Source organism: Nomascus leucogenys, chromosome 6 (assembly GCF_006542625.1).
Source record: "Nomascus leucogenys isolate Asia chromosome 6, Asia_NLE_v1, whole genome shotgun sequence".
NCBI classification, from domain to species: Eukaryota; Metazoa; Chordata; class Mammalia; order Primates; family Hylobatidae; genus Nomascus; species Nomascus leucogenys.
In genome coordinates this window covers 59005585-59021560 of record NC_044386.1, presented here as the reverse complement: position 1 = coordinate 59021560, position 15976 = coordinate 59005585, and the positions used below count along the sequence as shown (strand labels likewise).

General features: G+C 43.6%; 2 protein-coding genes across 6 annotated transcripts in view; both read left to right on the top strand.

Annotated features, from left to right (window-relative positions):
* Nucleotides 1-2845, top strand: part of GANC (glucosidase alpha, neutral C) — an 82609-nt gene extending 79764 nt beyond the window's left edge. For 3 of the 4 annotated variants that reach the window (XR_004030463.1, XM_030814241.1, XM_030814240.1), the window contains one exon: nucleotides 406-2036. Coding sequence is in view for 3 of the 4 variants with exons in the window: in XM_030814241.1 (XP_030670101.1) it covers nucleotides 406-515 (110 nt within the window). In the remaining variant the exon portion in view is untranslated. Of the gene's footprint in view, nucleotides 1-405; nucleotides 2037-2700 lie in introns of those variants that run through there. The other variant, XM_030814242.1, reaches the window with a different exon arrangement.
* A 5968-nt stretch (nucleotides 2846-8813) lies between these two features.
* CAPN3 (calpain 3) overlaps nucleotides 8814-15976 on the top strand; it is a 58454-nt gene continuing 51291 nt past the window's right edge. For both annotated transcript variants that reach the window (XM_030814248.1, XM_030814247.1), the window contains exon 1: nucleotides 8814-9266. In XM_030814248.1, coding sequence (XP_030670108.1) covers nucleotides 8958-9266 — 309 coding nt within the window. In that variant the 5' untranslated portion in view covers nucleotides 8814-8957. The remainder of the gene's footprint in view (nucleotides 9267-15976) is intronic.

Sequence of the window (15976 nt, the reverse complement as noted above, 5' to 3'; positions counted from 1 at the left end):
CTTTTAAAGTTTTTCTAAGGAAACTTATTTGGGGCTTGAAATAATATCATAGCTTCTCTGAATATTTGTTTAAACTATAGCTGCCTGAAGACCTGAAGAATCCTACTTATGTGTTTGGAGTTTATGAAAGGGCAGGATGGGACTTACATCCTTCCTTGCTTCCTAAAGTTCTTGGACAAATTTATTTGTTCCTTACGGTTTCTTTTCAACCAATCTTGCGGTCAAAACAATGAAGTTTTCCACGTTTCTAAAACTTCGTGGAAGTTCATGGGTAAAAGTGCTATTAATTTGGAGTGGGGTATAAGGTTTTATGATACAGTGAGAAAACATTTCAGATTTGGAGAAAAGACTTTTCCCTTCTAGAGATTCATCACAATTTCCCTCTTTTATTGTCTTGCTATTTAGATGGTAAAGATCAGCCTGTGGCTTTTACGTATTGTGCCAAAACATCCACCCTGAGCCTGGAGAAGCTCTCGCTCAACATTGCCACTGACTGGGAGGTCCGCATCATATGACAAAGAACTGCCCCTGGTGACGTGAGCAGGGACCTGCCTGCCCCTTTCAACCTTTTCCCTCGCCTTTTTTGAGATTTTTGCTGCAATCTGTTTGCTTTCCCTGAATCAAAATAATCTTTCATTCGTCACCATTATACTAATGAACAATAGATTTCATGTTTTAAAATTTCAGATTTTACATATTAAGATGTACTAACAATATTCCTTGTATCAAACATCTCCTTTTCTCCTGGATACGTAGCCCTGAGACATTTATAGCGTTTGGGAGTCTTCTGTTGCTTCCATTACTTGAGCAGGGCTGCGTGGGTCTGTTTTAATGTGGGCCGAACCTACCTGGGCAGCCCCTTTGCCAGGGCTTGCCTCAGGCCATGCAGCATTGGCACTCTGGCTGCAGCAGCTGAGTTGCTCAAGGCCAGTCTCCAAGTGGACAGCAGCCTCTGGTACTCCCCCCAGTTATCTTCCACCCACATGGACTGGGCAAAGCAGCCCTCTTCTGTGTGCACAGCATACGCTGCAGCAGTGGGAGTTATTCTCCCCTAGAGATCGACTTGGCAGCATGAAGGATTCTTTTCTCTTTCATGCTTCTCAGGCTCAATAGTTTCTAATTAATCTTAAAATCCATGTCTTTTAAATTGTTTTTTTAATTAAGTGCTGTTTACTAACCAAATAATGTTTGTAACATGAGTAAGCTATAGTTAATAACAATGAAATAAATACCCATGTACCCACCACTGGACTTCAGAAGTAGAACTCATGACTGGGACTAGGATGAGGCAAGGGAGGCCCTGGCCTTGGGCACAAAATGTAAGGGATGCCAAAAAATACAGTAATCAAAATAAGTAATATTTCAATCCAGTATTTTTAAAAATCAAAATGCAAAAAAACCATGATGAACAAAATATTAAAATTTAAAATAAAGACAGGATTAGTATTGCTGAGTTTTCCTTTTGTCCCAGGCTCTAATATGGCTTGGCATGGGGCAGAACATTACAACGTACCAGTCGTGTCATGGTGCCCAAGGCTCCGCAGACCTCAGTGGCTCCCTGCTGCCTGCCACAGCGTCTGTTTTGGCAGCCTCAACTCCTCAGCATTCCTCAACACTCACCTCTTCTTATCAGGCTTCCTCCACTTAGCAACTTGCTAACGGCCACCTCTGTGCCTTCTGATCCCTAGGCGCCAATATCCTCCTGCCCTTACCATCCTTCCAGGCCCAACTCAAATCCCACTTTCCCATGAAGCCTAACTACGTGAACACCCCTACCCCCATACCCATTAGCAGTGATTTTGCCCTTCCCTGTAATGCTGTCCCACTTATAACTGTGCTCTACTTAGCATTCTCAGGGATCATACCTTAATGTTTTCAGTATGTCTCCATTCTCCTACTAGATTGTATGTCCCTCAAGAGCATGTTCTATTTCTCTTCTATCTGACAGGGCACTATTATACCTGACTTTCAGTAACTGTTAGCTGTGATTGGTTAGCTGGTGGATTTAATTGATTAAAAAATTACAATTGAACGTATTTCCATCTGATTTACTTTTGTGATACAAGATTCTTCCCAAAGGCAATCAACATTGTGCATTTCCTTGTGGACACATTTCATAGTATGAGTTGAGATTTGAGCTCTGCACCATATGTAAGCTCACAGAGACCTGCACAGATTCTTTGCTCCTATTTCTGTGTTTTGCAGTTGAGAAGAAAGGAGCAACCTTATATTAGCTGAAGCCACGGTGCCTATCTTCAAATTTCCCTTGCCAACCTAAAATAAAACTTAGCCAGAAGACTGGGTGCTCCTCCCTAATATAAATGATATAGCATTTAAAGTTGAATAAGAACTATCTTTAGGTCAACATTTATTGCACATCTAGTCTTCCATTTAAAATATTGTTGGAGGAATGGAGCAGTAACTAGTAGAGTAAGTTAATGAGGAACTGCTATGTTTTGACCCAAATCTATATTGAAACATTTGGCTAGAGACAAGTGGAGAGAGCCTGGGTGTTTTTAATGGTTTTCTGCTCTTATTGCTTCTCACACTTTACCTACCTCCCATTTTTGAATTTGTGTACCAGAGAGCAATATGGGGCTGAGTTGGCCTACAGGTATTAAGTTACTTTTTCATGGCTAATTCTTAATATGGTTTCAAGGAAAGTGGATTTTATATAAGAAATTTTATTCATTTCAACAGGGTTCCTAAAAAAGCTCTAAAATGAATGCATAGTGTCTTAACTTCAAGATGTAAATGTCAAGGAATGAGTTGGCAAATCAGTTTAAAAACACAGACTACCCAACAGAAAAATGTAAGTATAATCTTTCAGGATGGCAATCTGGCAACAATATAAAAAATATTTTAATTTTAATAAAAATACGTGGGGTCTCACTATGTTGCCAAGGCTAGTCTTGAACTCCCAGACTCAAACGATCCTCCTGCCTTGACCTCCCAAAGTGCTGGGGCTATAGGCATGAGCCTCTGTGCCCGGCCTTACCTCCTCTCTTGGGACAGTTGGCAACATTGGAATGGGATCTTTTGATTACATGGTAATTTTTTTACTTTTGAGCATTGTATTAGGATCATATAGAAGAATTTTCTTGGTTTTAAGAAAAATACAATTCTGGAGTTTGCTTTGTGTGCAGAATTCCTTCACTTTGTCACATCCTTTTCACTATCAAGGCATCAAAATGATAAGCAGCAGAAACACAGTCAAAGCACATAAACACTGGGAGTTGAATAGTTTTTAGCTAATTAACCACTCTGCCTAAAAGCCTTAGTAATGAGATTCCTAGGATTTCCACCTACCAAACCCTTGAAGGGCTACTCTAGACTGAAATAACTTCTCAGGCCAGGGGGTAGAAAGCCATCAGCAACTCCACTGGAAACAGACTATCATATTAGCCACTGACAATGGAGGCCATATAGCTAGCATTCTAGGAGAAATAACAGAGACATTGGCATCTTATATCAGATCTGCTTGTCTCATGACAAGCCTTGCTAAAGGCTGTAGTGCCACACCAAGACTTGCCAGAATTAGACAGCTGCTTCTTTTTTTTTTTTTTTTTTTTTTGAGACAGAATCTCGCTCTGTCACCCAGGATGGAGTGCAATGGCACGATCTCGGCTAACTGCAACCTCTGCCTTCCGGTTCAAGCGATTCTTCTGCCTCAGCATCCTGAGTAACTGGGATTACAGGCGTGTGCCACCAGGCCCAGCTAATTTTTGTATTTTTAGTAGAGATAGGTTTTCACCATGTTGGCAAGGCTGATCTTGAACTCCTGATCTTGAACTCATGTGATCTGCCCGCCTCTGCCTCCCAAGGTGCAACAGCTGCTTCTTGACAGTTGTTTCCACCCAGGCCAATGGTATTAGATTGCTGTCCAATCAGAGCCCGGGGGAAGGGAGCCTGACTATTTACATGCAAGGATACAGAGATCTTATGCCTAATTCACATCAATTAAATCTTAGTCATGCATTTACTTCCAAGAAAATCAAGAGACCTGGAGTCTAGTTTGCCTCTACAGTGAACTGGCTGAGTGATCTTGGCCATAACATTTAACCTTTCTGGGCTTTGTTAAAGAAAAGAGATAATCTCTAGACTGGGTGCAGTGGCTCACACCTGTAATCCCAGCACTTTGGGAGGCCAAGGCAGGGGGTTCAGTTGAGTTCAGGAGTTCGAGACCAACCTGGCCAATATGGTGAAGCCCCGTCTCTACTAAAAATATAAAAATTAGCAGGGTATGGTGGCACATGCCTGTAATCTCAGCTATTCAGGAGACTGAGGCAGGAGAATCGCTTGAACCCGGGAGGTGAAAGTTGCAGTGAGCTAAGATTGCACCAGTGCACTCCAGCCTGGTGACAGAGAGAGACTCCATCTAAAAAAAAAAAAAAAGAGGGAGAGATAAGCTCTAAAATTTTGAGTTTTCTGATACTTAACTGTCAAAATACAGCAGATATCTCAAGTTTCCTCAGTTGTAAAATGGAATTAGTGAAACTTGCAGAGTTTTTCTACAAATTTAAAATATCTTATGTGTACAGAAAGGGAAAAATAGTAACATTGCCAGGGAGAAACCCAGTAAACATCACTTTAGGCAAGTGATCAAAGTTGACATCACCTGTAATAAAACCGATCAATATCGTATAACCCCAAATATGATTTGAGGAGGTAGCCATGTCACTTCTGTGACAGTCTTCCCCTAAATCCTTAACCTCAGTCTAATCATGTGAAAAATATCAGAGAAACCCAAATTTAGGGTCATTCTACAAAAACCTGACAAGTACTCTTCAAAAGTGTCAAGGTCATGGAGACAAAGACTGTGGAATGATCAGAGACTGGAGGACACTAAGGACTTCTATCTTTGCAACTCTTTTGTAAGTCTAAAATTATTTTAAAATAAAAAGTTTTTTAAAGGTCTCTGTGAAGTGGCTAGCTCCCAGTAGGCACTTAATGAATGAGAGGTATTATAATGATAAGCAAAGACATTGCTTCCAATAGTATTAGAAATCAAAGAAATGCTTCTTGGTGGAAAAGACAGAGCCATTAGTTGGCAATGCTGTGCAACAGAAACCATTCCAGCCACAGATATTACATGACAGTGGGTGAAATATGTTATAAAAACTAGTACTTTATCCTTGAAGGGGCTTCTGGGAATTGAAATGTGCAGCTGTTTATGTGTTCATTATCTGCCCTTTGTTCATGGGCTCGAGTTGGACTTCTCCCTGATAGCATTGGTTTCCACAGCTGTGCCATTGAATAAACCTTGAGTTTGGACCTGTTCATCTGAGAGAATGTTTTATCCACAACAACTGACAGAGCAAAATGAATGGCACCTTGCCCTTTCTGTGTTTGATATGCCCACCCTCCTCTGACAAGAGGCTCGCTGCTGTCACACACTTCTGTTAGTTACTCACAGATGGTGCTGGCTGAGACAGCTGAAGAAAGAAAACTCAGTGGGTATGTGGCCCAGGACAGCTCCTTCTCCTGGAGCAGATCAGCAGAGAAACTTTTATTGCACTGGCAAAGCCAGAAGTGTAAGAAATTCCTCTTTGCATAGGAAAATTTCATTCACCAGATATATAACACGTATTTATTAAGGGCCTTCTAAACCTGAGAGGGAAATGGGAACCCACTTCCCAGCCACACGGTCTTATGGGCAAACGGGAAGTTAAATAAGCAAAAACAACAAAGTGTGGGTCAGTGCTCTGAATTTCAGGGTGGGATAGAATGCTAGGCTGGGACCCAAACTTATGACAGTGGGGGAAAGAAACCCCACCTTTGCTGTCTATGCCACTGGTGACTTTGATGGTGGAAGTCAGTCTTTTTGGTGCAGGCAGATAGGCCAGCCTCTGATTGGAGATGCTGCATACCACATGAGCCTGGGCAGATTATACCCATTCCTGTGCTGTCCACATAGCAGATATTCAGTTAATGCCCATTGAGTGAATGCTGATTTGCGTCAGTGAGTAAATGTATCATTCAACCTGATCTAACTCCAAAGTAATATTAAATTCAGGTCTTCTCTAACAACACCATTTATTGAGTGCTTAAGAAAATCCTGGCACTGTGTTAAATGTATTACATAAATTATTTAATTGTTACAAAAACCTAATAACAGAATGACTGTAATTGTACCTGTTTTATAGGTGAGAAATCTGAGACAGAAAGGAAGAAATAACTCACCTAAAGTTACACAGGCACAGCCAGTAAGGGGCCAACCTGGACTTTGAACCAAGGTGGTCAGTCACCAGAGACCACTGTCCTGTATTCTGCCTCTCCAAGACTAGTAAAAAGCCCTGGGCATTTTCCTGGAGGGACAGATGGCTAGGCTGATGGTTCCTGCAAGCCCAGACATAGAGTTCTTCAAAGCCGCAATCCCAGGGATCAGGAGGCTGATAGTACTCCCTATTTTACCTGTCACTTCCCACCTTCTTCCATAGCCTCTAATCTTGGATTGTTGAGACTGGTCGCATGGGAACAGGCATGACTGCAGCCTAGGACATGCCTCCACTCTGCCATACTTGAAATGTGGTCATCTCCTTATAGCCCAGGGAGCAGCTATTGTGGGTAGAAGACAAGGTGGAAGCCAGGCAGGCACTTCCCTTCCCCAGAGCCACTTATGCTCTCATCTAAGAGCCCCGAAACCAGGTGTGACATCCCAGGACTTGACAGGCAGTCTGGTTCAGTATCTAATTCCAACTTCTGTCTCAGATGCCTAATGTGGCATAGCTGAATGAGTCAACATATAACCTGTACAGTAAGTCCTCACTTAACATCATTGATAGGTGCTTGTAAACTGTGACTTTAACCAAAACATACCGTGTGCTATAGGGACTTAACTCTTGTTTATATCAGTTATATACCCCCAAATATGGTTTGAGGAGGTAGCCATGTCACATCTGTGACAGTCTTCCCCTATAACCTCAGTCTAATCATGTGAAAAATATCAGAGAAACCCAGATTTAGGGTCATTCTACAAAAACCTGACAAGTACTCTTCAAAAGTGTCAAGGTCATGAGAGACAAAGACTGTGGAATGATCAGAGACTGGAGGACACTAAGGACTTCAAGTAAGGCAGGTTTAGAAGGCCCTTAATAAATACGTGTTATACCGCATGTTCTCACTCATAGGTGGGAATTGAACAATGAGAACTCATGGACACAGGAAGGGGAACATCACATTCCGGGGACTGTTGTGGGGTGGGGGGAGGGGGGAGGGACAGCATTAGGAGATATACCTAATGCTAAATGACGAGTTAATGGGTGCAGGAAATCAACATGGCACATGGATACATATGTAACAAACCTGCACATTGTGCACATGTACCCTAAAACCTAAAGTATAATAAAAAAAGAAAAAAATAGCCAACTAGCAGCCCTCAGGGCTGGTCTTCTAAGGAAAAAAATAAATAAATAAATAAATAAATAAATAAATAAATAAATAAATAAATACGTGTTATAGATCTGGTGAATGAAATTTTCCTATGCAAAGAGGAATTTCTTACACTTCTGGCTTTGCCAGTGCAATAAAAGTTTCTCTGCTGATCTGCTCCAGGCGAAGGAGCTGTCCTGGGCCACATACCCACCGAGCTTTCTTTCCTCAGCTGTCTCAGCCAGCACCATCTGTGAGTAACTAACAGAAGTGTGTGACAGCAGCGAGCCTCTTGCCATATACATATACAGTACATCATTTTGCTTAAAGTCACAGCTTACAAGAACCTATTGATAACATTAAGTGAGGATTTTCTGTGCTCAGGTGCACTTTTTTTTTTTTTTAAGACGGAGTCTCGTTCTGTCACCTGGGCTGGAGTGCAGTGGTGCGATCTGGGTTCACTACAACCTCTGCCTCCTGGGTTCAAGTGATTCTTCTGTCTCAGCCTCCCAAGTAGCTGGGATTACAGGCACCCGCCACCACGCCCGGCTTATTTTTGTATTTTTAGTAGAGACAGGGTTTCACTATTGTTGGCCAGGGTGGTCTCGAACTCCTGACCTCATGTGATCCACCCGCTTCGGCCTCCCAAAGTGCTGAGATTACAGACGTGAGCCACATGGCCCGGCAGGTGCACTTTTTAGCAGATTCAGTCCCAGTGTTTATTTTGGGGATGGGAGAGACAAGAAGTGTCAAGGTCAAGTATGCAGGTAGAGACAGGGATTTTCTCAACTGAGGACTCTGCTGAGTAGCATTTTCCATGCAGACATTTCCAATGAGCGCTGACCCAAGAACATTCTAGAAAAGATACCAAATCTAACATTGAATAATGTTCTGATATCCTAAAATTTTAAGACTAAAAATCATGTTGTCTAAAATACACAGAATATTTTCGTAGAATTCAGTACCTCCCGTTCACCCTAACTAGCTTTTTTGCAATATTGTTTTCCATTCATTTGATGGCCAGTAGTTGGGTGGTCTGTATAACTGCCCACTCAATAACATGTCAGCAGTTCTCAGCTTCTTTCCAGTGTTCACCTTACTCAGATACTCCCTTTTCGTTTTCTGACAACACCAGCATTTCATGGCAACAGAAATGTCCCTAGCCAGGTTCTACTCTGTCTACCACGCAGTCTCTCTTGCTCTCATACTCACAGTGTTTCTTCACGTCTATTTTTAGTTTTCCTGGCTCAAGCATCTTCAGGCCACTGAAACATAACCCTCACTCCCTTTCTCTCTCCCTCTGGCATGCATGCTGCTGGTAGGAGACCCCAGGTCAACATTGCTTCAGAAATCCTTTAGCACTCATTTCTCAGGAGAACTTAACGGCTTCAGAATCACAGCTCGGTTTTTAAGATGGACATAACCTGTACGACCTTCTGATGGGCTTTCAACTTCGAACTGGATGTGGACACTTTTCTCTCAGATGACAGAATTACTCCAACTTCCCCTTTGCAGTTGCTTCCTTTCCTTGAAGGTAGCTGTATCTTGTTTTCTTTAAAAAGCTTTTTCTTCCAAAGTCACTTGCCATGCCGACCGTCATTAGCACATCTGTGGCTCCAAGGATATCGGCTGAGCCCCGGTCCCCAGGGCCAGTTCCTCACCCAGCCCAGAGCAAGGCCACCGAGGCTGGGGGTGGAAACCCAAGTGGCATCTATTCAGCCATCATCAGCCGCAATTTTCCTATTATCGGAGTGAAAGAGAAGACATTCGAGCAACTTCACAAGAAATGTCTAGAAAAGAAAGTTCTTTATGTGGACCCTGAGTTCCCACCGGATGAGACCTCTCTCTTTTATAGCCAGAAGTTCCCCATCCAGTTCATCTGGAAGAGACCTCCGGTGAGTAGCTTCCTGCTTGCTGGCTGGGTTTTCCCCCCACAGAGGAGTCCTCCCACTCAGCACCTCCGGCAGCTCCGCTGTGCACATGGGCACTGGGGGAAGGATCCTGGCAGCAGCTCTGCTGGGCTCTGTCCTTAAGTGTGAAGCAGGGAGGACAGGAACAGGTCTCAGATATTTCACCAAATCTCAGCAAAATCCAGAGGGAGAGCAGGGGAGGTGAGGCTGATTCTCATGCTCTGGCTCTTTCTCTCTGAAAAAAAAAAAAAAAAAAATCTTGCTTTTTATAAAAGTGGTTGGAACTCAGTTTAATTCATCCTGTAAAAATAAATATTCCTTTCTCAGAACAAATTCCAGACAGCCCAGATCTACCCGTTCATTTTAAATATCTTTCATCTTTGTAAGATTATTTCAGTTTCTCTGGCTAAAATCATGATGTTATTCTTTAATTTACCAGTGGCCATATCTTTCTGAAACACAGAAGCCCTGGAAAGAGGAGAGTCGTAGGCAAGGAATATTTTTTCATGCATAAAATGTTGGGGTTAGAGAGAGAGACCTAGCAATCGCTTTTGTGCACCTACCTCACCTCATAAGTGAGGAGTCAAGGCACACTAGAGTGAAATATATCTAGTGGGCACATGACAGAGCCCGGATTAAAACTTTCTGTTTTAGGAAACTCTCCCAGCCTCTGGGTTTCATTTATAGTGATCACCAGGAGGGAAATCACATTCCCCTGGCTCACCCCTCTGATCATCCCTCCAGTGTGACTCTTGTTCTTAATTCAAGAAATATTTATTGAGCATCTACTAGTGCCAGCACTAGGCAAGCAACTGGGGTGACAGCAGTAAGAAAGGCCAAAATTCCAGCTGTCTTGGAACCTAGGGTCCTGAAGGGAAGATGGGCATTGAACAAGAGTTACATTGTCAGGAGACGATGTTCTGGGTGCCACGGGATCATGTGGCAAGGAGAGCTAACCTGGTCCAAGGAGACAAACCCTCCCTGAGGAAATGATGACAAGCTGAGACCCAATACTATTCATTAGCCATGGTTTTCTTTAACCTAATGTGGGCCAGGCATGGTGGCTCACACCTATAATCCCAGCATTTTGGGAGGCCCAGGCTGGAGGATTGCTTGAGCCCAAGAGTTCAAGACCAGCCTGGGCAACAGGGCAAAAACCTATCTCTTTTGTACTAAAAATTCAAAAAATTATCCAGGCATGGTGGCACATGCCTGTGGTCCTAGCTACTTCGAGGCTGAGGTGGGAAGATTACCTGAACTCGGGAAGTCGAGGCAGTAGTGAGCCGAGATCACACCACTGCACTCCAGGCTGGGTGACAGGAGTGAGACCCAGTCTCAAACAACAACAATAACAGCAACAAACATGAGGTGGAATACTCCACAACCCTGTGTATTCCATAGGGGCTCTTCCCGGTTCTATGGTAAGGCCCATAACTGTCCTGAAGGCCTTCAGTTTAGAAGATAACACTGCTCTGCTATCAGAGTAGTTGGACATGTCACAACCCCCTGCTGAAATATCTTCATTGACATCCCTCTCTCAGCCCTCACTGCCTTCAGGACAAGTCCAAACTCCTTAGCCAAGCCATAGGCCCTTCTCAGCTGGTCCCTGCCTACCTGTCCAGGCCCATCTCCATCCTCTTTCCCCAGATCCTGACACACCAGCAGTGCTTGGACATTTAGCTGCTCTGTGGTTCCAAGTCTTCTCACACCAGGAGGCCTTTGCTCATGCTGTCTGCCTGACATGCCTTTTTTGTTCCTATCTGAAACTCTGCTCAGGTGTCACTTCCTTCAATCTTTCTCATGACTGTTTTCCTCTCACTGAGAGCAGAGACCCTTCCTGTTCATCTTTGAGGCCCCCTCACCAAGCTCAGGCCAGTCCCATAGTGGGTACTCAGCTGATAATGGTGAATGAAAACCCACGCCTGAGGGCCTTGACCAGTGAGACAGGATAGTCCTGCGTTCCCAGGCAGGGAGTTCCTAAAAGCCCTTTCTTGGGCCAGACATGGTGGCTCATGCCTGTAATCCCAACACTTTGGAAGGCAGAGGTGGGAGCATCACTGGAGTTCAGGAGTTGGAGACCAGCCTGGGCAACATAGTGAGACCCTATCTCTATAAAAAAAGTTTAAAAAAATAAAAGCCCTTTCTCAGAATGGGGAAAATTAAAACCTACAAATACTGTTTTCAGTGAAATCATTGGTGGACTTGGGTCTTCAAGCTAGACTTACAGATTAATAAAAATTCTTTAAGGGCCTGTTATGCTCTAGGTACTAGATTGGGCAGTGTCTATGTTTGAAATGAGGGGTGCAGAAGACCTGTCTGTTCTAAATTGTGCCCCCACCACCACCATCACCAACAACAAAGATCCTGGATTTTCCACTGTTTGAGTCGCTAAAGGACCAGATAGCAAAGGCCTCTCTTGGATAAAATGCCCACATGTTCCCCTGGGGTTAAGATCACAGGAACACTGCCCATCGGGTTCACTAGCATAAATGAGAAATGTAAAATTAGAGATGGTCAGAGTTGGAATGATTCTTGGAGAGGTGGTCCAGTGTCCTTGCTTTATAGGTGAAGTGATTAAGGCCCAGAAAGGGCAAATGACTTATCCACAGCCACACAAGTTGACTTGAAACTGAAAAACTGAAATGACTCCAGAACTTTCTGACTGTAAAGCACTTCTTGGAGACATCAGTTCTCCATGAACTTCCTCAGATGTAGTGACCTTTGCCAGCCCTAAGCAGTCTGAAAAGACTGTGTCCTATCAGGAAAAGCACCATGCAGGTGCGTAAAGGCCTTCCTGCTTTTACTGTCTAAGGCACAGAACCTTTGGAAACCAACATGAATTTTTTTTCAACCATCAAGTATTATTTATTATAATTACAGTGATAATGATAATAATGATAAAGGGAGAATTATTCCTGGCCAACTATAATTCTAGTTAAAATAGCATGCTGCACTTTCAGCCTTTTCCTCTTAAAAGAAAACAGGCTCTGGCCAACTGTTCCCAGCACACTTGTAATCTCTTCTCTCACTCACCAGTGCTACCTCACAGCCTTTCTTCCTCTACTCGGGAGCGTCATGCATTGAGTTTCCAGGCCAAATAATCTGATTCCTCTAGCCTTTCCTTATATGATCTATTTCTAGGAACAGAAAGCAAACAAATTATTCAACGCTTCTCAACTGTTAAGGCAAGTTTTCTTGATGCCAGATCCCAGGGCAGAATAGAATGGCTTCTAGAACAGGGCTTCTGGGATGCTGGTGCCCAATATACTAGGGATAGATTGGGGATGGGAGGGCAGGTCATGTTTCATTCCATGGGGTGGAAGGTTCAATTGCACCACGCTCCTGGCCTGTCTCCTTCCCATGGTGGGTTTGTAAAGAGAACTCGAACTGTAAAGCCCAGTTCTTGGCTTCCGTCTTTCTCTGGGAAGCAAGCTGCCTGCAAGAAGCACGGCTTCTGCTCTCTGCCCTCATTGCAGTTAAGTTTTCTGGAGGCAAGTCCCCATGGGCAGTCATGCGGGAGTCCCTGGGCCACCTGGTAATATGTGGTTAATATTAAAGATAATCGCTAATCTTGAGTGAGAACTCACCACATGCCAGTAACTAAATGCTTTCCATATGTTAATTCATTTAATCTTCACAACAATCCTGTGAGGAAGTATTATTGTCCCACTTTACAAAGGAGGGAACTGAGTCTCAGAGGGATTAAATAACTCGCTCTAGATCTCCCAGTTAGTGAAGGTTGGAGCTGGGATTTAAATCCACACAATCTGGCTCTAGAGCCCCAAATCTATCTAATTCTGAGATTTAGATGTCAATATCCATTTTTATTAAATAATAAATGTGGGATTTTGGACTCCCACCTGCCCTGCACTTTTGTAGTATTCCTTTATTGGCTCAAAACTCATGCATCGAAATAAGATGTCATTTATTGGGCCTCCTCAAGACACAACAGGCATTGAGTGACACCCCAGGGGTTGCCCCTGAGAGCAGCAGCCTCTGTAAGTTGGAGATGGAATGGCACAGTGGCTAAGAGCCTTTCACGCACGTCCGTATGAAGAGACCACCAAACAGCCTTTGTGTGAGCAATAAAGCTTTTAATCACCTGGGTGCAGGCGGGCTGAGTCTGAAAGAGTCAGCAAATGGTGGTGGATTATCATTAGTTCTTACAGGTTTTGGGATAGGCGGTGGAGTTAGGAGCAATGTTTTGGGGGCAGAGGGTGGATCTTGCAAAGTACATTCTCAGGGATAGGGAGAATTACAAATAACCTTCTTAAGGGTGGGGGAGATTACAAAGTACATTGATCAGTTAGGGTGGGGCAGAAACAAATCACAATGGTGGAATGTCATCAGTTAAGGTTATTTTTACTTCTTTTCTGGATCTTCAGTTACTTCAGGCCATCTGGATGTATACATGCAAGTCACAGGGGATGGGATGGCTTGGTTTGGGCTCAGAGGCCTGACGTTCCTGCCTTCTTATATTAACAAGAAAAATAAAACAAAATAGTGTTGAAGTTTTGGGGTGGCGAAAATTTTTGGGGGGTGGTATGGAGAGAGAATGGGCGATGTTTGTCAGGGCTGCTTCAAACGGGATTAGGGGCGGCATGGGAACCTAGAGTGGGAGAGATTACGCTGAAGGAAGATTTTGTGGTAAGGGGTGATATTGTGGGGTTGTTAGAAGAAACATTTGTCGTGTAGAATTATTGGTGATGGCTTGGATACGGTTTTGTATGAATTGAAAAACTAAATGGAATAAGAGAAGGAGAAAAACAGGTATAAAAGGTCTAAGAATTGGGAGGACCTAGGACATCTGATTAGCCTAAAGAGATTCAGCATAGTCCTGCCAGCAAAGATTATTTATGTACTTCAAGAGCTAAGAGTGGCAGTTTGGGGATAGCACGAGGAGATATCAGCTGTGATGGCTTGGAGAAACAGTGTAAACCAGCAGTGTAAACAAGAGCAGGGCATGTGTGAGTAGTTGAGAATGGAGAATAGGAGTATAACTAGACAGAAAACAGTAGGGATGACAAGATTTTTGGGGCAGAGTCTAAGTTGGTCCGGTGTCTGGAATGAGACTGGGGCCTAATAAAAAGGAGCTCAAATGCGCTGTACCTTGTAGCATTCCGAGGACAGGCCTGAATTCTGAGAAGCGAAAGTGGTAAAAGTATTGTCTAGTCCTTTTTAAGTTGGTGGCTGAGCTTGGTGAGGTGTGTTTTTAAAAGACCTTTAGTCCGTTCTACTTTTCCTGAAGACGGAGGACTGTAAGGGATATAAAGGTCTCACTGAAATACTAAGAGCCTGAAAAACTGCTTGGCTGATTTGACTAATAAAGGCTGGTCTGTTATCAGACTGTATAGAGGTGGGAAGGCTAAACTGAGGAATTATGTCTGACAGAAGGGAAGAAATGACTGCAGTGGCCTTCTCAGACCCTGTAGGAAAGGCCTCTACCTATCCAGTGAAAGTGTCTACCTAGACTAAGAGGTATTTTAGTTTTCTGACTCGGGGCATGTTGAGTAAAGCTAATTTGCCAGTCCTGGGTGGGGGCAAATCCTCAAGCTTGATGTGTAGGGAAGGGAGGGGGCCTGAATAATCCCTGAGGAGTAGTAGAATAGCAGATGGAACACTGAGAAGTTATTTCCTTGAGGATAGATTTCCACGATAGAAAGAAAATGAGAGGTTCTAAGAGGCGGGCTAGTGGCTTGTACTATAGCATAGCCTGCCTTTGCTGGTGTGTGGCGATTAGGCCTGGTGGAACTGCCATCAATAAATCAAGCATGATCAGGGTGAGGAACAGGAAAGAAGGAAATATGGGGAAATGGGGTGAATGTCAGGTGGATCAGAGAGATACAGTCATGGGGGTCAGGTCTGGTATCAGGAATAATGTGGGAGGCCGGATTGAAGTCCGGGCTGGGAACAATGGTAATTGTGGGACTTAACAAAGAGTGAGTACAGCTGAAGGAGCCAGGGAGCAGAAAGTATATGCGTCAGGTATGAGGAAGAAAATAGATTTGGGAAGTTATGAGAAATGTAAAGAGCGAGTTGAGCATCGTTTGTGATTTTGAGGGCCTCTAAAATTATTAAAACAGTGGCAGCCGCTGCACGCAGACATGAGGGCTAGGCTAAAACAGTAAGGTCAAGTTGTTTGGACAGAAAGGCTACAGGGTGCGGTCCTGGCTCTTGTGTAAGAATTCTGACCGCACTAACCATGCCTAGGAAGGAAAGGAGTTGTTGTTTTGTAAGGGATTGAGGTTTGGGAGATTAATCGGACACGATCAGCAGGGAGAGCACATGTGTTTTTACGAGAATTATGCCGAGATAGGTAACAGATGAGGATGAAATTTGGGCTCGATTGAAGTAATGGGGGCTGTCTGTGAAGGCTTGCGGCAATACAGCCCAGGTAATTTGCTGAGCCTAATGGGTGTCAGGGTCAGTCTAAGTGAAAGCAAAGAGAGGCTGGGAAGAAGAGTGCAAAGGAATAGTAAAGAAAGCATGTTTGAGATCCAGAACAGAATAATGGGTAGTAGAGGGAGGTATTGAGGATAGGAGAGTATATGGGCTTGGCACTACGGGGTGGATAGGCAAAACAATTTGGTTGATAAGGCGCAGATTCTGAACTAACTTGTAAGCCTTGTCTGGTTTTAGGACAGGTAAAATGGGGGAATGGTAAGGAGAGTTTATAGGCTTTAAAAGGCCATGCT